At 45.7% G+C, this 25,034-nt stretch overlaps 1 protein-coding gene and 1 non-coding gene across 7 annotated transcripts in view; both read left to right on the top strand.

The window, feature by feature from the left end:
* TEX14 (testis expressed 14, intercellular bridge forming factor) overlaps positions 1–25,034 on the top strand; it is a 128,443-nt gene that overhangs the window by 55,324 nt on the left and 48,085 nt on the right. For all 6 annotated transcript variants that reach the window (XM_047707002.1, XM_047707004.1, XM_047707003.1 and 3 more), the window contains 9 exons: positions 4,501–4,615; positions 7,946–8,111; positions 8,556–8,692; positions 12,065–12,146; positions 13,202–13,332; positions 14,474–14,587; positions 15,590–15,713; positions 19,071–19,249; positions 23,737–23,888. In XM_047707002.1, the coding sequence (XP_047562958.1) occupies positions 4,501–4,615; positions 7,946–8,111; positions 8,556–8,692; positions 12,065–12,146; positions 13,202–13,332; positions 14,474–14,587; positions 15,590–15,713; positions 19,071–19,249; positions 23,737–23,888 (1,200 nt within the window). The remainder of the gene's footprint in view (positions 1–4,500; positions 4,616–7,945; positions 8,112–8,555; positions 8,693–12,064; positions 12,147–13,201; positions 13,333–14,473; positions 14,588–15,589; positions 15,714–19,070; positions 19,250–23,736; positions 23,889–25,034) is intronic.
* On the top strand, positions 3,881–4,098 carry LOC125088296 (small nucleolar RNA U3). The gene has a single exon (XR_007123683.1). It is a non-coding gene; the product is annotated as a small nucleolar RNA U3 (small nucleolar RNA).

Genomic DNA, 25,034 nt, shown 5'->3' with positions numbered 1-25,034 from the left:
CATAAAACAGTGATAATAGTACCTTCCTCCTATTGTATGGTACTATTGTGAGGATTGCATTAGGATGGTGCCTGGCACACATTCTTGTTAATATCAGGTCTTGCTTCCTGGGAGGACCAGAGATTAGGTGACTGACCCATCTGGAGGCTCCAGGTTAAAAAGGGTTGTCATTAGGACTTCAACACTCAAACCTAGGTCTTTTGACCTTTTTAGTCCAGTCTTTGTAACATGTCAAAGCTGCCTTTGGTCACTTCTTGGGGGACTTCTTTTGGTCACCTTTATATCAGTCACAACGTGACTATAGTGGGCTGGCCTGAAATAAATATTTGTTGAATGAGTGAATTAGTGAATAAATGTTTTCTACTAGGAAATTACCAAAAGGCTGTTATGTAAATTGTGGGGACAGGGTTTTCTACCTATTTTTCTCTGCAGCCATTTGTATCTTCTCAAGAATTGTTGGTCTGCCTCTCTAAGTGCCTCCCTAAGCCTTTGGAGGCCATGGTTGATTTAATTTCTTACTTCATGAGCTCCAGGAATTAACCAGTCTGCTTCCCTAAACTGTAGTTTCTTCCTATCAAGTAGTATGAATAATCTATGATTTTATAAATTATGCAGCTTCAGGTATATGGAAGCAGGCAGAAGACAGGAGACTCTTGGGTCACAGAATTGAGTAATAGTTTTTTTTTTTTATTAAGATTTTATTTATTTGAGGGACGCCTGGGTGGCTCAGTTGGTTAAGCAGCTGCCTTCGGCTCAGGTCATGATCCCAGCGTCCTGGGATCGAGTCCCGCATTGGGCTCCTTGCTCGGCAGGGAGCCTGCTTCTCCCTCTGCCTCTGCCTGCCATTCTGTCTGCCTGCGCTCGCTCGCTCTCCCTCTCTCTCTGACAAATAAATTTAAAAAAAAAAAGATTTTATTTATTTGACAGATCATAAGTAGGCAGAGGAAGGCAGAGAGAGAGAGGGAAGCAGGCTCCCTGCTGAGCAGAGAGCCTGATGCGGGGCTCCATCCCAGGACCCCAGGATCACGACCTGAGCCGAAGGCAGAGGCTTTAACCCATTGAGCCACCCAGGCGCCCCCAGAATTGAGTGATAGTTTATTACTCATAACAACAACAGTAGTTAGACTTTTAGTTTTTTTTGGTGCTAGTTGCTCAAGCCCTAATTCCCACAGAGCCGTGCAAAGAGCTATATAACATTGCACATGTGGTGGGTTGCTATATGCAGAAGCACCCTGAGCTTATTTTCCATAATGGACAGTGTACCCTTTGCTCCAAAAGAAACTGTTATCTTTATTATACTGGACAGTGAGCATGCCTGCCTTTGGTCTAAAAGAAGATACTGTATTTTCCAAAGTCTGGTATATAAACATCTTCAAAAAATAGTGTAGAACACAGAGCAGTTAATGCCTTGCTTTCCTGATTTGGAGACATAGGAGCCATCTGTGGAGAATTGTCTTCCCACATTGTTCTTTGCTGCTCTCCTCTATCTACTCTTAGGCTAGCTAGGTCAAGTCAGTTTACCTGGTACTGAAGAGAGAGAAATTTGGCAGTTCTGCCCTGAAGGTTAGGGGAGACAGTCTGGGAGGGAAGAAGACATGCCACACATACTTGTAACATAGTGAGACCTGAGCAGTAAGAAATGTGAACCCCACTAGCACTGCTCTCAGCAGAAACACTGATCCTTTTTTTTTTTTAAAGATTTTATTTATTTATTTATTACACACACACACACACACACACACACACACACATCACAAGTAGGCAGAGAGGCAGGCAGAGAGAGAGGGGGAAGCAGGTTCTCCACCGAGAGCTGGATGTGGGGCCCAATCCCAGGAGTTCATGACCCGAGTTCATGACCTGAGCTGAAGGCAGAGGCCCAACTCACTGAGCCAGGTGGCCCAAGAACAGGTGCCCCAAGAACACTGACCCTTCTCACTAGATTTCTCCAGTCTGATGCTGTTGACTGATCCTCCTTTTTGAAACTCTTATCTCCCTTGTCACTGTGACCCACTTGTTCAGGTTTTTCTCTTACCTCTTTTGGTTTCCTTCTCTCCCTACTTTTTTTTTTTTTTTTTTTTTTTTTTTTTTAATTTATTTATTTGAGAGACAGAGAGAGAGCATGAGAGGGGAAGTCAGAGGGAGAAGCAGACTCCCCATGGAGCTGGGAGCCCGATGTGGGACTCGATCCGAGGACTCCAGGATCATGACCTGAGCCGAAGGCAGTTGCTTAACCAACTGAGCCACCCAGGCGCCCCCTCTCCCTACTTTTTGGCTTTGTCCTTTCAACTTGCCCCTTAAAATATTAGTGGACTCTAGGACTCCATCCTCAACTGTCTATTTAGGTAAAATGTTTTGTGACTTTCTTCCCCCCATGACTTTAAAATGACAGATTACAATGTTAAGGACCCCAGTCTTGCCCAGTTCTCTACACTGGACACCTTTGCTTAGATTCATTCTTTTAGTACCAGGTGTTTGGAATATTGTGAGTATACAAGGTCATTTCATAGTCTCTGCCCTTCCCAGACATAGTCTCACGCAAAGAGCAGGCATTAATCAAATAATCACACAGAGAAGATGTTGGATCTGATTAAGGAGGTCAGGGAACTGTTCCCTGAGACAATGACACTTGGACAGATGTCTTAATGATGAACTGCAGTTAAGCTGGGGAAGGGATTGGGAGAGAACTTCTGTCTGAGGGAAGAGTTTTTTGCAAAGACTCTGTGGCAGAAGGGAATATGGTGAGCAAAAAGGCTGAAGTTCAGTATGACTGAAGTGAAAGGGAATCTGGTGCAAAATAAGGCTGGAGACCTGGTGTGTGGGTCAGACCACTAATGGCCTGGTAAGCTATGTGGAGCTTTGTCTTTAGACCAAGAGCTGAGAGCTCCTGAATCTTTTTTTTTTTTTTTTAAGATTTTATTTATTTATTTGAGAGAGAGAGAGAGCATGAGAGGGGGGAGGGTCGGGGAGAAGCAGACTCCCCACCAAGCAGGAAGCCTGATGCGGGACTAGATACTGGGACTCCAGAATCGTGACCTAAGCCAAAGGCAGTTGCTTAACCAACTGAGCCACCCGGGTTCCCGAGAGCTCCTGAATCTTTAAGCATAATTATGTATTGTTTTGTTTAAACACGTCTTTTATGTAAATAAAAATTAGTTGATTTGTTAAAAAAAAAAATCCCAAAGACCGCGTATATGGCTGGTAATTAGACGGGATTAAGTTTAAAAACCGGGAGTGCGGGGCGCCTGGATGGCTCAGTGGGTTAAGCCGCTGCCTTCGGCTCAGGTCATGATCTCAGGGTCCTGGGATCGAGTCCCACGTCGGGCTCTCTGCTCAGCAGAGAGCCTGCATCCCTTCCTCTCGCTCTGCCTGCCTCTCTGCCTACTTGTGATCTCTCTCTGTCAAATAAATAAATAAAATCTTTAAAAACCGGGAGTGCTCTGCAAAACTGTCTTTGGCTTGGGTCATGGGTTTCATCATCCACTTAGGTTTCCCTCGCAGGGCGGAGGGAGGAGAAAGGATTCACCCGTTCCACTGTCGGTCTAAACTGAGGCCCGTCCTGGAGTTCCGGCGCGCTTTGTAGTCGTAAGCAATCTACGTAAAACTGACGAGTCGGAACTGCCGGGCAATGGGTGAAAGGGGTGAGTGGGAAAAATGCCGTGCGATTGGCTGTTTATGAGCTGCATGTTAATTAGTGATCACTTGAACTGTCTTTTGAAAGTATTGTTCGAAAACGCTTTGTCGAACTTTGGTAATGGAACAGTTCTTTGGAAAACACATGGTAGTCTACATTTTGAAAGATAATGACTTTATTTTAAAAAGTCACCATAAATAAAATGTACATGGTTTTCTTTCACCCCGGAAAGTAGGAAGAAGTGATGCTAAGACTATACTTTCAGGGATCATTTCTATAGTTTGTTACTAGAGAGGTTTCTCTGAATGTGTAGAGTACCCAAAACCACGAGGAGGAGGCGTGGTGTTCTCTCCTGAGCGTGAAGCCGGCGTTTGGTGTTGCGTTTTTGTAACTGCCACTTGCCATTGATGATCGTTCTTCTTCCCTTTTGTGGGGAAGTAAGAGGGAGAGAACGCAGTCTGAGTGGTTTTGCTTTCTAGTTAAGAAAAGTACTTTAGAGCGATTCTGGTTTTTGAGTGTGTGTTGTTTTTTTTTTTCCTGTGGGATGAGTGCTTTAGGTTTTGTTTTTTTCCTTTTTTTTTTTCGTTGTGCTTGTTGTGTGCGTTTGTTGTTAGGACTGTGGTGGTGGTTAAGTCTTTTAATTTTTTTTTTTTTGTCTTTAGGATTGTAGCTGCAGTCTCTTTTTTTTTTTACTTTCTCTTGTTTAGGGTGGTAGCTAATGTGTGCAGAGTTTTGCTTATTTGTGGGGACTTTTTAGTTTTACTCGCTAATAACATATGAAAGGGTTGCGTGGGAGAATTCAAGTTTGTCTTATGATAAGAATTTGTCCAGTTTCGTTTTCAAAAGCTTTTTCAACTTACTTTTTGCAGGGATTTATGTTGATGCAGTTAATTCTCTCGGCCAGACTGCACTTTTTGTTGCAGCGTTATTAGGCCTTAAGAAATTAGTTGATGTTCTGGTGGATTATGGATCAGATCCCAATCAGTAAGTATAATAATATCACTATCTAGAAAATAGTATGCTTTTAAGATGAGTTGGGACATTTGGAAAACAGTTTGAGAAGATATTAAAAGAGCCTTTGCTAATTTATATCAATGAAATACAGTCGCATAGCTATGTTAGGACATATTTTTAAGCGGTTTTACTACGTCCAGTAAAATAACGGGAACTTAATTACTAAGTAGTACCGTTTGCATATTTCCACTCAGGTTATAATTTGTATGATTCTTAATCAGTTTAACATACCCACCAACCAAATTTATAATATATTTGGGATCACTTAATCAGAATCGCTTGCCTTGCTCTTGTAATTGTGGTCCAGGAGAACTTCAGTTTCACAGTTGGCCCAACTTTTAATGTGGAACAGTGTAGCACTTTTGCTTTTCAGAGGGCTTTCTCAGGCACCAGCTCACTTGATCTTCACAACCACCTCTTCCAAGAGGGAGGGGACAGCAGGTACTTTTACGGTTCCTATTGAACAGAACCAGAAACATGATTCTAGCTGATTTCTACAGGAATTCCAGAATATACTCATAAACGTCATAAAGTAACATTTCCATCTTCTTACACAAGGAAGCCATATTTAATGTATTTTAAAAAGGTAAAGTATTGATGTTGGAAGATTTTGGGGGTTTTTGTTTTTTATAAGGTTGCTTGCTTAGTAGGAGAAAACTTGGAAGCTTACAAAAGAATAAAGAAAAAACACCAATTGGTATTAGAATTCTATAACCCAGATGTAAATTAATACAGTGAACATTTTGCTGTTTCCTTCTAAGACTCATATACACTCTCCTGTCCTGTGTTAATGTTTAATTTCAAAGCTGAGAAAGAAAGGGCTGTCTCACTTGTTTGCAGGTAACAGTGTTATAGGTGGCCACACTGGGAATTCCTGGAGTTCTCAGCAAAAATGCAGCATTTTCCAGTTATCTGCAGTTATGTCTGTTTTGTGGAGGCTTAGAGCTGGATCCCTTAAAGATCAAATCATTCAAAGATTTAATATTCCAGGTTAAGAGTTAAGGCCCAGAAAATTTAAGTGACTGGCCTATAATGGTATGTTAATGGTTAGAGCTGAGACCAGGAGCCCAGGCCTTAAGAACTCAGTTTTGACTTTCCTTTTTCAAAAGTCCCCGTGATGGCAGGGGGAGGTAGGAAAGGATATTGTCAAAGAGGGGAAGGCAATTCCCCTCTTTGTATTTTGTGATAGGACTATTTTCATGTGACTTAAAAAATATCTTTTGATCAAAGTGAAGGGAAATTTCTGGGGGGAGGTTATATTATTAAGTGCTCAAAAGAAATGCTGTGATGACAAGGACCTACTGAACTCATAAAATCACAATCCTGTGGGTCCAAGTGGAGTCAGTGAGCACAGGCTCTCTCTAAGAAGGGTTAGGCATTTGTTGCTCCTGGGTAGGAAAGGGAGCCAGGAAGGCCACATCTTCTAAATTTCCAAGAGGCTTATAATCCCAAAATTTTTTTTAATTAAAGATTTTATATATTTGTGGGGCACCTGAGTGGCTCAGTGGGTTAAGTCTCTGGCTTTGCTCAGGTCATGGTCTCAGGGTCCTGGGATTGAGCCCCGTATCAGGCTCTCTGCTCAGCGGGAAACCTGCTTCTCCTTCTCTCTCTGCCTGCATCTCTGCCTACTTGTGATCTATGTCTGTCAAATAATAAATAAAATCTTAAAAAAAAAAAGATTTTATATATTTGTTTGAGAGAGTGAGCTGGTGGGGAGAGGCAGACGGAGAGGGAGAAGGAGGCTGCCCACGGAGCAGGGAGCCCAACATGGGGCTTGATCCCAGGACCCTGAGATCATGACCTGAGCTAAAGGCAGATGCTTAACTGACTGAGCCAATGTGACCCTGAAAATCCCAATTTTTAGTGAGAAATCTCCCAAATGTTAAATATTATCAATTAATTAATTAAAAAAAATTTTTTTTTGACACAGAGTGAGAGATCACAAGTAGGCAGAGAGGCAAGCAGAGAGAGAGGGAGAAACAGGCTCCCCGCTGAGCAGAGAGTTTGATGCAGGGCTCGATCCCATGAGCCCACGATCCCTGAGATCATGCATGACCTGAGCCGAATGCATAGGCTTAATCCACTGAGCCATTCAGGTGCCCCCAATTTTTTTTTTTAAGTAGGCTTTACACCCAGCACAGCACTTGAACTTACAACCCCAAGATCAAGGGTTATTTGCTCTACTGACTGAGTCAATCAGGCACCTCTGAATTGTAGATTCTTCTTCTTCTTTTTTTTTTAAATAAGATTTTATTTATTTATTTGAGAGAGAGCACAAGCAGGGGGAGCGGCAGAGGGAGAGGGAGACTCCGACTCCCCCACTGAACCGGGAGTCCCATGCAGGGCTCCATCCCAGGACCCTGGGATCATAACCTGAGCTGAAGGCAGATGCTTAACCAACTGAGCCACCCAGGCATCCCTGAGTTGCAGATTCTTTTTTTTTTTTTTTTTTTAAGGATTTTATTTATTTATTTGACAGAGATCACAAGTAGGCAGAGAGAGAGGAGGAGGCAGGTTCCCCGCCGAGCAGAGAGCTTGATGCAGGGCTAGATCCCAGGACCCTGGGATCACGACCTGAGCCGAAGGCAGAGGCTTTAACCCACTGAGCCACCCAGGCGCCCAAGTTGTAGATTCTTTTTTTTTTTTTTTTTTAAATTTTATTTATTTATTTGTCAGAGAGAGAGAGAGGGGGAGAGAGCAAGCACAGGCAGACAGAATGGTAGGCAGAAGCAGAGGGAGAAGCAGGCTCCCTGATGAGCAAGGAGCCCGATGTGGGACTCGATCCCAGGACGCTGGGATCATGACCTGAGCCGAAGTTGTAGATTCTTAATCAGATTGCTGGCATCAGGGTTTTGCAGGCCTCTACAATTGGATTGGGAGATAGAGACATTCTCACTTGAGAGGGATGATCTCTGGTTAGGCTGTGCTTCACCACCCTGACTCCAGGACACTACAGACATGAAGAAATTGTTTCAGAGCAGCTAATACCAAGGGACAATGGGAAAAGGAACACCAGATTTAGAACGAGACCCATACCTGGGTATGTATCTCAGCTTTGCCCTTTTGTTTTCTTATCTGTTAATTGGAACATGATACCACCTCAAAGGGTAGAAAGGTAAGGGTGGAAAAAGGGGGTGTGTATAAAGCTCCTATTGGCATAGCCTCACAAATGGTATTATAATCATCCTCCCAAAGGTTGCCTTTGTATTAAGGGAGCCTTGTGTCAGTCATCGAATCCCCCACCCCGTTCTGTGGAAGGGAGGAGTTTACAGACACTGATACGAGCACCTCCCCTTCCAGCCGCTGCTTTGATGGAAGTACTCCTGTTCACGCAGCAGCATTTTCAGGCAATCAGTGGATCCTCAGCAAACTGCTGGATGCAGGGGGTGATCTTAGACTCCATGATGAAAAGGGTCGAAACCCGCAGACTTGGGCTCTGACATCCGGGAAGGAGCACAGCACCGCGGTGAGGCCCGCTCTGTAACCACAGCCAAGGCAGAGCACTGAGTAGGAATCGGGAGCCCAGGGAGTGGGGAGGAGCTGATCCTGGGGACAGCACAGGGCTTACAGTGGCCTTACCTAATGGCACTGGATACACAGGCCTGGATTGAAGCAAGTTAACCAGCTATAACTCTCAGGTAAATCTAGTGAATTTTTTTGATCATCCATTCAGTGAGGAGGGAGAACTTTTTGAGGAACCGGAGAGTTGGAGGAAATTATCGCCAAATCACCTCCCTGGAAACATTCCATTCCCGTAAAAAAATCACCTGGGCCCTACCCTTTGCAGAGATTTCCCTGTCAGGGAATCCTGGCTCCTCAGATCATTCAGGTCAGACTGTCCCAGGTCCACTGAAGGCCAGGGTAGCTCTTGGTTCACTCCAGCATTGAACATCTTCACGGCGTGTTGCAGATGGTGGAGTTCATGCAGCGCTGTGCGTCGCACATGCAGGCCATCATACAGGGTTTCTCCTGTGACCTCCTGAAGAAGATAGACTCCCCGCAGCGGCTCATCTGCGGCCCACCGCGGTTTGGTGGTCTCATACAGGGGTGAGTGCTGCCTTGAACAGTGTGGGATATTTGGTGTCACCCCAGCCTTCCTTGTAGGAGCCCTGCAATGTGGACCACCAAGTTTCCCTCCATATGGCGTCTTGTCTGGCATCTGGCCCACTCTAAGTGGTGAGCTCCGACAGAGAGGCCTTGGCCCCTGCAGAAGTAGCCAGAGGAGCACCTTCTGCTGCCCTGCCCCCATGCAGGAATGTGGGTTGGGGGGAGAGTGGTCTGGGCTCTAGTGGGAGCCACCCTGTGGTTAGTGGTTAGCAAAAAAAGAAATTTGCAGGTCTGAGGAGCCCAGCAGAAAATTCCTTCTCAGCAGAGTAGCCAACTGGCTTTTGTGTCATCTCCCAAACCATGGAAATAATGCTCCTTTATTCCTAAGATTGCAAAAGAACATGAATGCTTAACTTAACTCAGATCTCTCACACTAGCTGTTTTAAGCTAGTGTGAGAGATCTGATGCTAGCGGGGTGGGCAGCCTCCATGCCCCTGTCACAGCTGCAGGAGGAGGGCCTCAGGCTTCTTTCCATGCTCAACTACCTAGCTCTTTTAAAATTCTTAGGGCTTTGTTGACTTAGGGTTTGTACTCATGGAATCCTTTCCATTTTTATTTTCTCTGATGACATTACTTTCTGTAATCAGGGTTGCTAGACTTGTCACACCTTCACGGGCTCTCTCTTCCTGTCCTTCCCTGAGCAAGTCTGGTTTTCTTCCTATGAGCTGGATATTGCTTCTCAGGAAAGATAAGTTAATTCCCTTGAGGAGTAGTTACTCCTAACTGCTCCTCCTGGGGCCACTCTTGTGGGTCAGCTTCTAGAACAACCTTTTAAAAATGGAAATGGAGTTGTGCCACTCTCTGCTAAAAACACTTTAAGGCATTCTCTGTACCTATCAGGATAAACTCCCAAATCCCTTATCTGATCCTGGAGGCCCTACTGGGTCCAACTCCTGCCACCTCTTTGCTGGCCCTTGCTACTCCCCTTTGTGTGGAGTTCCCTCATTCAGAGTTTGGAGAGACTTGTCCCAGTTTGTAATGATTTTATTTATATATGTTCTTGCCCATTTCTAATAAGACTGAACACTGCCAACTAAGAAAAGGAGGTGAAACTGAACAAGAGACAAAGGTCTTTTATTTAGGGGTGTCAGAATTGCAATTCAGGAAGCACAGATTCTGGTAGCAAGCAGAAAAATGGGGGAAAGTGAGCCTTATTTATGAGAAAGAAGAAGGAGGTGGTAATTATATAACAGATAAAGAAGAGGGAAAAAACCCTGTGAACTGGTGCTAACTGCTTGACTGTTTCTGATTACTCTGTTTTATTAATGTTGTCAAATGAAACTGCCCTTGATAGGCATTTGTTAACTATTCTGTGTTAAAGTTCATACCAACAGTTTTATTGTGTGAATGCCATTTGTTCTGTTGAGTCTTATGGGCAACTGCTTGTAAAACCATTGTTGCTCCTGGAGTTCATCGTTAGAAAGGAAGATGGAAGCTTCAAAACAGAGTCTCTCATGACCAGAAAGTTTATACAGTTCTACAACACCAAGAGGGCAAGACCCATGTCTGTGTTACTCACTACTAGCCCTTTACTGCTTGTTGGAATGTGGGCCAACCTCCAGGAAAATCAAAATAAATTATTGAGAAACAACTTCAGTTACTAATCTAGATGTAGCATCTACTTTATAGTTAGATGAAATATTCTTTTTATGGGGTTGGACCGCAGAGTGCCTAATGGGAGTGGAAGTACACACATTCCCCCTTTTTTAATGTAAAGAAACCACCTGAGTCAGTGAGATAAGAAATGGCCTCTCAGATCTGAGTGGGGCCATTTCAGGTAAGATTCCTCACAGGTACGTGTTTACACAGAGCCTGGTTGGGGCAAAGAAAAACACGAATTGAGAAGGACAGATGGTTGTATGGTTGTGGATAACCGGAGTCTTTTTTCTCCCCCCACCCAGCTGAGTTCGCGTACATAGACATGGCCTGAGGAATTTAGGTAAAAGAGCAAGAAATGGGGTTGGTCTGAGTGCAGTTGTTGCCTTGGTCCCCACAGGGGAACAGCCAGCTCCTCTACTTCAACAGAGCTCATACCCTCTGAAGAGCCATTCACACAGCCAGGGGGCCCCAGCTGGGCAGGGGGAGCCATGTCAGTGGGGTGCCCTGCCCTTCTGCCACCTCAAAATCCTTGCCCCTGCGCAGGAGGCAGTTGGCTGTCCCCTGGATCTTCACTTAAACTTCATAGTAGCTTAAAGCGCAGAAGGGATAGCTCATGAAAAGTGGGCACATGGAGCCTCACAGAGCTCGCGTGGGGTGAGGATGAGTACACGCTGTCACCCGCAGCTCCTTTGTCATTTGCTCCAGCAGTAGCAGAATGTTTTGTCCTTCAGTCTGAGCCCAAACTGCCGCATCAGAAAGCATTAACTGAGCATGTGCTGCATGCATGGCACTGTGTCAGCCTCTGGGAGTGAAAGAAATATAAGCCACTCCTCTTAAGACACCTTTAGTTCATGGGGGTCCCAGTGTGCAGGTGGTCCCAGTGTGCAGGTGGTGGTTTGGGTGTGATATGTGGGAAGAGCAGTGGCTGGAGTGAGCAGCATCAGGGTCTCGTCCCTCCTGCTTCTCTGTGACCCCAGACCAGGAGGTTCCCCCTTCTCTGGGCTTCATTTGTCTCATCTATAAAAATAAAAGTTGGATAAGATATCTTTTGATTTTTTCCAGCTTTGACTATCTGAATTCATTATCTACTGTTGCATAATGAATCCACCCCAACCTCCCCAAACTTAGCAGTTTCAAATAGCAATAAACGTTTGTATCTTATGCAATTTCTGTGGGTCAGGACTCAGGAAATGCCTTAGCTGTATGGATCTGGCTCAGGGTTCTTTACAAAGTTGTATTCAAGATGTCAGGTGGGGCTTTATCATCTGAAGGTTTGACTGGGTCTGGAGCATCCAGTTCCAAGATGGCATAGTCACACAGCTGACAGATTGGGCCAGAATGTTGGGCCTCTCCATAGGCTACTGGAATGTCCTCGCAACATGGCAGCTGGTCTCCTTTAGAGCAAGTAATCAGAACATCATTAGAACAGAAGCCTGGATGGATTTTGTCTTGGAATTCAACCAGTCTGTCATTTCTTCAGTGTCTAGTTCTTCAGGTAGGTCTGCCCTATCTGACCAGAAAGGCAGGATTACCAGGAGGTAGAAATCACAGGGCCCGCTCACAGACTGGCTATTATATCATCTGTAGTTCCAAGATAAAAAGTCAAGTAGTCAAGACAAAATGAACTACACATTCTCATAGCTTGGTTCAGCTTTTTCCTCTGGATATAGGTGGTTAACTCTTAAATTTTCTTCCATTTAAAACTATTTCTAGAAACCCTAATGGCTCTCCTAATCGACTGCTTAAAGCTGGAGTCATTTCTGCACAGAATATCTACAGCTTTGGCTTTGGGAAGGTAAGAGGTTGCTGAGGACACCCAGCACTTTTGGGGCCAACTGGAGAGCCACCTGGCCCTGGCTCTGGCCCCCTTTCCTCTCTTTGTGCAGCTCTTCCATATGCTCTCTGGAGAAGTCATTCTCTTCTGCAGGACAGACACCCTCAGTGTTCCTGTCTGACTGAAAAATGGAGAAAGCCCTGAAAATTTCCCTTGAATGACCTTGGGCTACATTTAGAGAGTTTAGAAAATGTTCCTTTAATTCCTAGTGAGGGCCCCAGACTTGTCTCCTTGAAGAGGAGCAGAGAGCTCTACTGACCCCTGGGGTGTGTGTGTGTGTGTGTGTGTGTGTGCTTTGAAGTTTATTTATGTATTTATTTAAGTAATCTCTACACCCAGTGTGGGGCTTGAACTCGGGAGCCCAAGAGCAAGAGATCAAGATTTCAAGAGATAAGGAGTCAGGGCTCTTCCGACTGAGCCAGCTAGGCGCTCCCCTCAATACCCCTCCACACCGCCCCCCACCCCCAGTCTTCTTTGTGATCAACCCTCCATAGACTGGACCTCCATAAGTTTTTGTTGGAATGCCTTTAAGGAATTGAGATTTTAAACTGAGAATATCTTGAGGGAAAATAGTATCTTTTGGGTTCTTGGTTCTGCTCAACAAAGAGAGACATTTGGGCATGTGGTGCTGCTTGCTGACAGTTTAGTCTCTAGCGCTGTGTCTGTTGGTTGTGCTAAGGAAGCCTTGGTGGGGAGGGGGAGGAGGAGTGTCAGCTTTAGTTGTGTTTTGGCCTGGGTTCTGTGGGGGCCTGAACCTCAACCTAGAACTTCAGGCAGGTGTCTGACCTTTTTTCATGAGCCTTGGTTTCCTCACTAATGAAGGACAAAGAATATTACAACTTTGCAGGGGTTCTAGGCAGATTAAAGAGAGCACAAATTAAAGAATAGTGTCCAGGGCATGGGGGAGTTCAGCAGGTTGGTCAGTAGCAGCTATTTTTGGCTGGCTGACAAGATTCTTGGGGCATTTTACTTTTCCTCTTCTCTCCCCTTGATTTGAACCTGTGCTCTGCTTTCAGTTTTATCTCACAGGGGGAGCACAGCTGGCCTACCTAGGATCTCTCCCAGTAATCGGAGAAAAGGAAGTGATTCAAGCCGATGATGAGCCTACCTTCTCTTTCTTCAGTGGCCCCTACATGGTCATGACCAAGTGAGCAGCAGCTGGCCTGTGGGAGGTCTGATGTAGTCCCACAGGAAGGGTGGGCTTCACGTGACTCCTTTATGTGTGGAGGCTTTCTTCTCCAACACAAGGAAACATGAAGAACAGATGTCTAAATCAGGGTTTCTCAACCTGGACACTACTGATGTTTTTAGCTGGTGTCCTTTGTCATTGGGGCTGCCCTGTGGCTTGTAGGAGGTTTAAGAGCATCTCTGGTTTCTACTCACTAGATACCAGCAGCAACCTCCAGTGAACCCCTTCCCTCTCAGTTAGGACTGTGACAACCAGAGTGTCTAGAGACATTGCTAGATTCCACTCCCTCCCCATTGAGAACAACTACTCTAAAGGATTACTCATGATGCTGTTCTTAACTTTCTGTTTTCTAAAGAGTTTCAGGCAGCTTAGTGGTGACTGTCCGGCCTCTGATATAGGCCAGAGGGTATTGATTGAGGCTTCCGTGGAATCCGGAACAGGCATCAGCTGTAGCTCTCAGCAGCCAGCTGCTGCAGGGGCAGCAGTAATGGGATTTGGCTATGACAGAAGTCCCTGGGGTGTTTTCAGCCCCCAGAGACCTGGCCCCTGCAGGGTCCTAAGAGTTGTCATGCCCCAGGTCTGTTGCCCTCCTTGAACCTGGATGGTTCCTCCGTGCCTCAAAGAAACACCCTTCTGAAAAGGCCTCTGCCAGCCTCCTGAGACCCTCTGTCCCCTACACCCTTTGTTTCCTGGCTTTGCCACAGATTTGTAGCCAGGTCCCTTCCTGTCTGTCCTACTGCTGTGGTCTTTGTCCAAGTCATCAGCACCCTTCACCCAGACTGGCCTCCTAGCCAGTCCCTCCATTCCCTGACACCCCTTCCTACCATTCCCCACACTGCTGTTGCTATTGTCTTTCTAAGATGCAGACCTGATCGAGTCACTCCTGCCCTTGAATCCTTCAGTGACTTCTTGCCACCCATACTAAGTTCCCCAGGGTGCTTTAGGATATGGGGGTTGGAGTATGAGAGGAGGGGGAGGGAGGACTCAAGGGTGTGAGGGTGGGGGCTGCTTTATAGGTTCTGTGTAACACCACTTCTCTGGTCTTTGGCTGGGAGAGCAGCTCACTCCCTGCTGCTCACGCTTTCCCTTGTCCTTACAGTCTGGTGTGGAATGGGAGCAGGGTCACAGTGAAGGAGCTGAATCTCCCCACCCACCCTCACTGCAGCAGGCTTAGGCTGGCTGACTTGTTAATTGCAGAGCAGGAGCACAGCAGGTGAGAAGGAAGTCCAGGGGCCTGGTGCATTACAGTCCAGGTCTCTCTTTACAGACCCAAGTTCAGGGCTATACAGTACTGTCCCCGGGGTGTGGAGACCAGCCCCCCCTCAGCCTCAGTATTTCCTGTTGGAATGGGTTATTTGATTGCAAAGGCCACCAAGAGAGAGAAGGTGGAATTAATGGGTAGCCTGAGCGGTGGGGATAGTGGTAGTGAGTGGCTTAATTCTGTTAACTGATTCACTTCCATAACCCGTGTCTCTGATGGTCCAGCCTCCCATCCAGCAGCCCTCCAAGGCCCTTCCTCTTTATGGCCTTGTGCTCATCAGGATAGCATGCACAGTCCTGTCTTCATAGACCATGGCTGTGCATGAGATCCACACAATGGAGGAACTGAGTCTCTGCCATTGAGAACATGCTCGTGGGTGTACCCTAGTGCCCTGTGCTTCCTGTGGCCCCAGGGTTAGCCCTTCAGCTCTTGCTGAGGCAGGATCTTGGTTCATGGTTTCACTCCAGGACTGCTGAGTGATTGAATCTGGTTCCTTGAGTAGGCCACTCAACCCCTGCGAGTGGTGTGTCAGAGGCCAACCTCTTCCTTTTGGGGAAGTCACTGTAAGGAAGCTGGAAAAACACATGTACACTGTGTGGACTTTGCCATGAGACTGAGGGGTCTGTGACCTAGGGGAAGTCCCTGACAGCTCTCTGACCTAGGTTTCTTTATCTCAAAAATGAGTATAATGATCTGTTTCTTACAGGTGGTTGCTAGGATGTGGATGATGTACATGGGATGCCTTGGTCAGTAGCTCTTGGTGACATTGGCATTGTTGTTACCGATGAGAGGCCATAGATCCCCCTACTCCCATCCCCCCACCCATCCTGTTTTCTTAGAAAGACATAATGTACAAATGCTGTGTGTTTAGAATGTGTTCAAGGGGCCTAGAAGGAAGGAAAACCCTCATTTTTTCCTTTTTCAGCCACATCTGAAGCTGCTTTTGTTTTGTAGCAAGCTCCGACACCCCCACCTGCTGCAGCTGATGGCCGTCTGCCTGTCCCAGGACCTGGAGAAGACCCGTCTTGTGTATGAGCGTGTCACGGTCGGCACACTGTTCAGCGTCCTCCACGAACGGGTAAGTGGCTGCTTCTGAGCATTTCCTCCCCTTGCTGCCCTCCCCACTTCTCCTCACTGCCCTCTTCCCCCTGCCCCAGCAGTGAAGTTTCCATTTTTGTTTTCCATTTTTTGAAGATAAATGTCCTAATTCTTTACTTTCTAGGGCTATATATCCACCATTTACGGCTGATAAGCACCTGGTTGGAACTAATGTGATTTTATTGTTGTCTGTCCTGTTTTTTCATCGGACTTCTAAGAGCTCAATGGACCCAGAAAACAAACAGATGCATTTCTAGCTAACTGTAATCAAGTGGCCTGTGGCTGGCTGGCTGGCTTTCTTTCTTTCAGATTTTATTTATTTATTTGCCAGAAAGAGAGTACATGTGCACAAGCAGAGGGAGCAGCAGGCAGAGCGAGAAGACGTAGGCTTACCGCATTGACCTGAGCAGAAGGCAGCAGCTTAACCAACTGAGCCACCAAAGATGCGCCAACCCCTGGTTTAATTCCCTGTATTTTCACTTGTGCCTTTCATGACCTTTACTGTAGAAAGGGGTTTGTTTATATACGCATCTGAGTCACTCCCTTTCACTTTTCAAATCTTCTTGTGGGAACATCGTTCAGGGCCCACAGACTCCCTAGAAAGTGTGCTTTGGGCTGAGATGGGCTTCAGAGAGGTCCTGAAGCATTTGCTTTTCTTTCTCCATCATTTTGCTCTACAGACTCTGGGCAGGAGTGAGAAGAGACCCTCTAGGAAAGGCCTTACTCCAAAATGGCTAGCCATTCCTCCTGCCTGAGCACTTCCTATTAGTGTTATCTTTCCTTCCCTCCCGTCCCTTTTTGTCTCTTGTCATTTGATGAAGGCATTACCTGAAAATGCCATTTCTCTGGGCAACAGTATAGAGAGCCCAGAAATAAACCCATGCTTATCTGGTCAGTTAATATACAACAAAGGAGGCAGGAACATACAATGGGGAAAAGACAGTCTCTTTATCAAATGTTGTTGGGAAAATTGGACAGCCCTATGCAGAAGAATGGAACTGGACCACTTTGTTACACCATACAGAAAAATAAACTCAAAATGGATTACAGACCTAAATATGAGCCTTGAAACCATCAAACTCCTAAAAGAAATGATGGGTAGTAATCTCTTGGGTATGGGCTTTAGCAACATATTTAAGGATATGTCTCCTTGGGGCACCTGGGTGGCTCAGTGGGTTAAAGCCTCTGCCTTCGGCTCAGGTCATGATCCCAGGGTCCTGGGATCAAGCCCCACATCGGGCTCTCTGCTCATTGGGGAGTCTGCTTACCGCCCCCCCCCCCCCGCCCCGCCTGCCTCTCTGCCTGCTAATGATCTCTGTCTGTCAAATAAATAAATAAAAATCTTAAAAAAAAAAAAGGATATGTCTCCTCAGGCAAGGAAAACCAAAGCAAAAATAAACTATTGGAACTACACCAAAATAAAAAGGTTTTGTACAGCCAAGGAAACCATCAGCAAAACAAAAAGGCATCTGACTAAATGGAAGAAGATATTTGCAAAGGAAATATCTGATAAGGAGTTAATATCCAAAATACATAAAGAACTTAACACAACTGACTAGAAAAAGAGCTAAATAATCCCATTAAAATGGACAGAGGATCTCAATAGACATTTTTCCAAAGAAGACATACAGATGGCAGACAGACACATGAGAGGGTGTTCAACATCACTTTTCATTAGGGAAATGCAGATTAAAACCACAGTGAGATACCACCTCACACCAGTCAGAATGGCTAGAATCGGAAAGACAAGAAGTAAGTGTTGGCGAGGATATGGAGAAAAAGGAACCTTTCTGCACTGTTGGTGGGCATGTAAATGGTAGAACCACTGGAAAATAGAATGGAGGTTTCTGAGGAAATTAAAAATAGGACTGCTATATGATCTAGCAATTCCATTACTAGGTATTTATGCAAAGAAAATGAAAATGCCAGGGTATCTGGGCGGCACAGTTGGTTCGGCATCTTCCTTTGCTTCAGGTCATGATCGCAGGGTCCTGCGATTGAGTTCCATGTCAGGCTCCCTGCTCAGCGGGGAGTCTGCTTCTCCCTCTGCCTGCCCCTTCCCCTACTTGGGCTCTCTCTCTCTCTCTCTCAAGTAAATAAATAAAATCTTTAACAAAAAAAGAAAATGAAAATACCAATTCAGGGGCGTGTCGGTGGCTCAGTGGGTTAGGACTCTGCCTTTGGCCCAGGTCATGATCTCAGGGTCCTGGGATCGAGCCCCACAACGGGCTCTCTGCTCAGCAGGAAGCCTGCTTCCCCCTCTTCTCCTGCTGCTCTGCCTACTTGTGATCTCTGTCAAATAAATAAAATCTTAAAGAAAAAAAAAAAAAAACAGACTCATAAATACAGAAACCAAACTCACGGTTGCCAGAAGGGCAGAAGTTAGGGAATGGGCAAATAGGTGAAGGGGATTAAGAGGTACAAGCTTAACAGTTATAAGTCAAAAAGTATAGCGTAAGGGGGCGCCTGGGTGGGTTGGTGGATTGGGCCGCTGCCTTCGGGTCGGGTCATGATCCCAGGGTCCTGGGCTCGAGCCCTGCATCGGGCTCTGCTCTGCGGGGAGCCTGCTTCCTCCTTTCTCTCTGCCTGCCTCTCGCCGACTTGTGATCTCTGTCAAATAAATAAATAAAATAAATCTTTTAAAAAAAAAGTATAGCGTAGGGAATATAGTCAATAATATTGTAATAGTGTATGGTGACGGGTGGTGACTATAGTTATTGCAGTGAACATTATGTAACATACGGAATTGTTGAATTACTGTGTTGTACACCTGAAACTAATACAACATTGTATGCCAATTATACTTCAATAAGAAGTTGTTTTTTTTTTTTTTCCCCGAAAGAATGCCATTTCTCTGGGGAGAGACCAACATCACTTTAATCAGCCAGATATGTTGGTGTGAGTGAATTTCTTTCCTCTTAGTATCAGTCATCTCACGAGGGTAGGGGCTGGACTGGTCCTTTAAGCTTCCAGGTTCTCCCAGTAGCACAGGCTTGAGCGGGGTAAGGTGCAGGACAGGTTCATTGGTGGTGGTGTGGTGGTGGTGAGCCCACCCTGGATACACATACCAGGCTTTGAGAACATTCTTCTCATTTTTTGTAGTGTGAAGCAGCTCAGTTCAGGGAAAGGGTCCAGCTTTGAAGCCAGAGGGGCCCTGGGTCAGTGGGACTTTAGGTCAGTCATTTAACCTCCCTGAGCTTCAGGTTCCCCATGTGTAAAATGGGGACTCTAGGTAGCTGTGAAGAACAATTGAAAAGGCTTTGGAAACCACAAAGCATTCTGCAGCATCTGGGGCCCAGTCCCTGTTGTTCCTGGCTGTTTTCTCCCTTGATTCCAGCGCTCCCAGTTCCCCGTGCTGCGCATGGAGGTGATCGTGCACCTGCTGCTCCAGATTTCTGACGCCCTGAGATACTTGCATTCCCGGGGGTTTATCCACCGCTCCCTCAGCTCCTACGCCATCCACATCGTCTCCACAGGGGAAGCAAGGCTAACCAACCTGGAGTATATGATGGAAAGGTGGGTGCTGTAGAGAAAGAATCTGATCTGGGTGGGCCTCTTCCTCATTGGTGAGCTGAATTGTTCATCATTGGAGAAAGAGGTTTCCCAAATGCCTTGCCCTGTCTGCCAAGGTTAGGACTTTGGGGAAGTTACTTCTGCTCAAGACATTCTCATTTTAATAAACATTTAACAAGCAAGGGCCCCTATTCGCCAATGGTGTAAATGCTCTATCTACTTAAAAATTTTCAGTGGCTTAACTCAACCAAGGTATGTTTCTTATTCCCATTGCTGCGTAATGTGTATGTTGGAGGGGGACACTCACTGTATTCCAAGTTCCCCCATCCATAATTCTGCTGTCCCTAAGCTTCAGCCCCCCACTGTGTTCTGTGGTTGCTGGTCGGTGAGGAGGGAGCATGCAGGGCCACGTGGCATTTAGGGGCCAGCCTGAAGTGGCTATATCGTTGCTTCCTGCTTTGTAGTCCCCTCCTCACTGCAGGGAGGCTGGGAAATGTCATAGCCGTGCATCCTGGAAGAAGAGAGAAGGTGTTGGGTGCTGGAGAGCCTTACAGTTGGTCACGGCTCCCACTCTTGGGCCAGGTTCTTGGCTGGGCGGGCTCTAAGGGCATTCCTGGCCCTTGAGGCTATCAGGGCAGTGAGGGGGCAGAGAGAAAAACAACCCCTTCATTCAAGGGTTGGTGGGTGGGCTTCATTTCCCATTTGGCAGGTGTCAGAGTCCTCCTAAGAGTTGGGGGTACCTGCTGTCTCCATCCGTAGGCTCTAGAAGGTAGAGGATCTCTCCTGTGCTTCCTTGCTGCCTTCCACAGCTCTGAGCCCTCAGCCCATTGTTGGTTCTGCTCTGCTGTGAAGCTTCTTGCTCAGCCCTGCCTACCTCAGCTTGCCTTTGCCCCCACCTACCCCCCGCCAGACACTGAGGCTTTGTTTCAGTCTCTTGGTCGCTGGTTGTTGCTCCTTGCATAGTCTGTAATGTATTTTTTCTCACGATGTGAAAAGCTCTGTGAGGGCAGGGATTTCTGTTTACCTACTGCTGTATCTCAAATGCCTAAAACAACCTTTACACAGTAAGCACTCAGCATATGTTTTTTGATTGAATGAAACAGAAGGGCTTACTTCCCAGACTGCACATGCCCCTAGTCCTTCTGCCTACAGAGGAGAGTCAGAGGACTTTGTTATATTTGGACCCTGTGGGCCTTGGCGAAGAATTTGAATTTTTTATCCCGAGAATACTGGGGTGATACAAAGGGCTTTTTTTTTTTTTTTTTGGAGCAGTGTGGTGTCCTGGATGATCGACAGGCTAAGAAGGTCCCTCTGGCTCCTGGATGTGAAGAGGGGGCTGATAAGGGGACAAGAGAGAGGCAGGGAAGCAATTAGGGTGTGACTGCAGCAGTTCTCCACGTGAGTACTGTCTCCATTGGAGCTGCTCAGCCTCAGATCTGGGCCATTCTCAGTTCCAGTTTAAACCTTCCAGTGTCTCCCCATTGCCTACAAGATTAAGTCCAGGCACTTTGCGGGGTGTGGAAGCCTTCCAAGATGGGGCTCCCCCCACAGTGCCAGCCTTGTCACTTCCCTGGCATCTGAAGCCACTTTCAGTCTAGGCCATCTCTGGGTACTGCTGCCTCCATCTGGAATAGTTGGCACTCACCTAGTTATCCTTTTAAACTCACCTCAGGCACAGTCTCCCACCACACCCATGAAGCCTGTACTGAAGCCCTGATCCCCACACCACTTTGGATAATTCCATTCTTCTGCAGCCAAGTGCATCTGCCCCACCAGAGGGGGACCTCTGAGAGGGCAGGGACGGTGCTTGTTCCTTGTCAGCCAGGGGCCTGCCACATTGTAAGTGCTCAGTCAAACATCAGTTAAGTGAACAGAAGAGTCTGGATGTTGGGAAAACTTTAAATGGTTCAGAATGGGATTGACCACTTTAGCTATGTATGCAGGAGCTGTAGAAGCTAAGGGATTTGGACATTTTTTGCCTTTGATAACAGCAGGGTTTTTTAAGGATGGCTGCGGCAGAGTCCAAGCTATTTGCTGGTGATGGAGTGACATCTGTTGTTGACATGGAGGCATGACCGTTTCTTCTGCCTGAGCTCTCCTATAGAAATGTGAAGCCTAAAGTGAAATAAATCTTTGGAGATGAGGAAACTGAGGCTCAGAAAGGGAAAGAGATGATCTCAAGTTATCCAGCTGTGGCTAGAACGTGGTAAAGATGTTTCCTGGCTATTGGGGCAGAATGGATTGGAGGTTAAGGGTAGGAAGCCCAGCTAGGAGGCCATAATTCCCGGTCTGCTGGTGATTAAGGAAACAGAATAGAAGCAAAAAACGAGATGTACTGAGGAGCTGGGATCCACAGATTGGTCAAGTAAGGGGCTGGGAGGTAACTGAGTAAGAAGGTTTAAGTTTTCTTTTGGATTTATTGACCTCAGAATGGAACTTCAGGCTGAAACGTCAGTCAGCAAGCAGTTTCAGCCACAACAGCATACCCTTCTTTGACAACTGATAATATGAGCTGAGATCCAAGAATCCAGAATAACTTTCAATTTCACATTTATTTTTGGTAACATTCTATTTGGGCTGGTTGGTTTGTTGAATGTCATTGTCAAGGGTAACACTCCATCTCGTGGTATAAAAATGATACAGCAGTTTTTCTTACTCTTCAAATCCTTCTTAATGGAATCTTTAGAACTGGCATTGACCTTGCAAGTGGTATCACATAGCTATAGCCAAATATAATTTTAATGATGTCAGAGCTGAAGCCTAGAAAACTAACTGCCCTAGAATGACATCCAGAAAAGAAGCCCCCCCTCTCCCCAACTAGATTTAACCAAGAAAGAAGGGGGTTTATAAGAGAAGAAGGTGAGTGAAATAAAACAGAAAAAATATAAACGCTGGTTTGTGAGTGACTTGTCTCTCGCAGAGCCTTAGACAAGTCTGAGAGACCTGAGAAGGTAGGTGAGTGTTTCCCTTGAAGAATCACCCCACAAGGTAAAGAGCCAAGCATTTTACATCCTCAGAATATATCTGTGATAGTAAAATACTCCATTGCTTTACCTGTGATATAAATATGATATTGGCATGTCTCTAGGCTGTTCATACTATACCGGGCCATACCTAACTATTCAGTAATACAACCAAAAAGTCAATACCAACTTTTCTAACTTGATGGCTTCCTGAACTCACTACCATCTACCAAAAGGTCAAAGAAATATTACTTCTGGAAGAAATATTATTTAGGGAACTTTGCTTAAAGTCTGAGATGTCCATCCTATCCTCACATCTACCTTTTGCCAGATCAGCAAAGAACTTCCAGCCACTTGCTTTTTAAAAATTTAATTACTGGGGACCAGGATGGCTCAATCAGTTAAAGGTCTGACTCTTGATTTTGGCCCAGGTCATGATGTCAGGATTATGAGATGGAGCCCCACATCAGCTCCACACTTAGCAGGAAGTCTGCTCAAGATCCGCCTCCCCCCCACCCCCCGAAGCACACACTCTCTCTCTAAAATAAATAAATCTTTAAAAAATTGATAGACTAGCATTCACAGTTTTTACCAAATGCCTACCATAACATTCATATTAATAACTTACTTGTGTAGTGCTTTATGGCTCAAACTCTTGCCACACACAAGATCTCATCAGATGCTCATGAAAGCCGCAGACAGAAGTCAGTGCTGACCTCACCCTGAGGACTCTTGTTGGCCCAGGAGACATTTAGGATGCTCTGACTTAGTTCTCAAGGAATCTTGTTTGGAAGTTGAGTTTTTCAAGCCAATCAGTGAACCTTTGAGTGCTGAACTGAGAAGGCTTGTTCCCAAGAGCGCAGAGTGCAGAAAACTCTGGAATTGGAGGAGTCCCACAAGACTTTGATAAAGCAGATAGGGCTTGAGGGGGGTCTTGAAAGAGTCTTATACTCATTTATTTAAAAGTAGGCATTGAGGCCCTTGTGTAAGTTTAGATATACATGATATAAAAGATTACGTGCCTCTTCTCATGGAGTTGACTCTAGAAGAGGGGAGAAGAAAATAAGCAAGAGATAAATGAACAAACCTTTAGAAAATAAGTACTCTGGAGCCAATAAAAGAGGACTATAGGTGGTCAGGGAGATCTCCGAGGTAATTTTTGAGCTAATACCTTTGTTGCAAGAAGCAGCCAGTCACCCTGGGATCTCTGGGTAGCCCATGCCATGCGGAAGCAGCCACTTTGCAGTTCGAACACCTGAAGTGATGACATCTTGGAGAACCTCAAAGCAGTCCCCCATGACTTGAGTGAATGAGCAAGAGAGAATGGTCAGATGCAGTGGAGGGTGGGCAGGGCCCACTCTGGTAGATTTGAACAGCAGGTGGTGAGGGTTAGCTCAGGGCCTAGCTGGGTTTCTAGAAGCTCAAGGAGATTGCCAGTCTTCAGAGGCAGATGTTTCACAAATGTCCTATACGATGGTTGTGATGATCCTTTAAGACATGAACCTGACCTTGTTTTTCCTTCTGTAGCCAAGATGGACATATACACAAGGACCTGACTCGAGTGCCCCTCCCGACCCAGCTGTACAACTGGGCTGCCCCAGAGGTGATCTTACAGAAGGCAGCCACAGTGAAATCGGATGTTTACAGCTTTTCTATGATCATACAGGAGATTTTAACAGGTAGATCCAAGAGCACATTGACTGTGACCAGAGTCTCTACTCTTAGATTTTTTTCCTCAAGAGTTACTTAGTTTTATGAAAATGCAGGACCTAGAAAATCTCTTTAAGGAAACTTCTTTGTGCTTATGGAAGATATGAGATGATCTCCCAGAAGTCTTTCTCTTTTAACCTGTTCTTTGAGACTTAACAAGGTCTACCTATCATCCTGTCAACAGCAATACATTTAACCCGAGAAAAGTTTTTAAACTGAGTGTTGCTGTCAATGCTTAGGGGTCTCTGTGAGATGCCCCTTAAGAACCTGTAAATAAGGGGCACCTGGATGGCTCAATCGGTTCAGCTTAGGTCATGATTGTGAGTCTTGGGATCAAGTCCCACATTGGCAGGCTCCCTGCTCAGCGGGGAGTCTGCTTCTCCCTCTCCCTCTTCCCCTTCCCCTGCTTGTGCTCTGTCTCTCGCTCTCAATCTCTGTCTCTCAAATAAATAAAATCTTAAAAAAAAAAAAAGAACTTGTAAATGAGGAGGAAAGACTGGCCTTGGAGAAGTAAAGTATGAAATCAAACACACCGAGGGTTCAGTGTGTATATAAGCAGTGTCACTTGAAAGACACGAAAGCGTTTCCAAATCTGCAAGACCCTAATGTGAAGGAAGTGGTCACATATCAGAAGACACGGAATTTTTCAGGAGAGGGGAACCCACGTACACACACACAGTAAAACCACATTCACTGAGGGGGTGAGAGTCCCTTCCTATGTAGCAGTGTTTACAGTCTGAGAGGCAAAATCATACCTTCCATGAGAGAAATGCATTGGCCTTTGGATCCTGAAGCCATGAAATATTCCTTGTGGTGCCCAGGTCTGCCAGCAGGGAGCCCATGCATGCATGATTCCAGCACCATCTCTGCAGCAGGGATTGCCCTCATAAATGGGTAAAGTGGCTTCTTGTTTATATGAATGGATTCCAGGTAGCTTTTTCTATAAAGAGAAATTACTATTTAACAGGGTTGAGTGACTTGACTAAGGTTACCCAATTTTACCTGATTTCTTTTTTTTTTTTTTAAAAACTTTTTTAAAGCATTCTTTAAAAAAATTATTTATTTATTTATTTTGCAGAGAGAGAGAGAGTGAGAGCAAGAGCAAGCACAAGCAG

The sequence above is a fragment of the Lutra lutra genome, chromosome 16, assembly GCF_902655055.1.
Source record: "Lutra lutra chromosome 16, mLutLut1.2, whole genome shotgun sequence".
Classification (NCBI taxonomy): Eukaryota; Metazoa; Chordata; class Mammalia; order Carnivora; family Mustelidae; genus Lutra; species Lutra lutra.
Note: the sequence above shows the minus strand (reverse complement) of the source record. Positions and strands in the feature narration are given on the sequence as shown.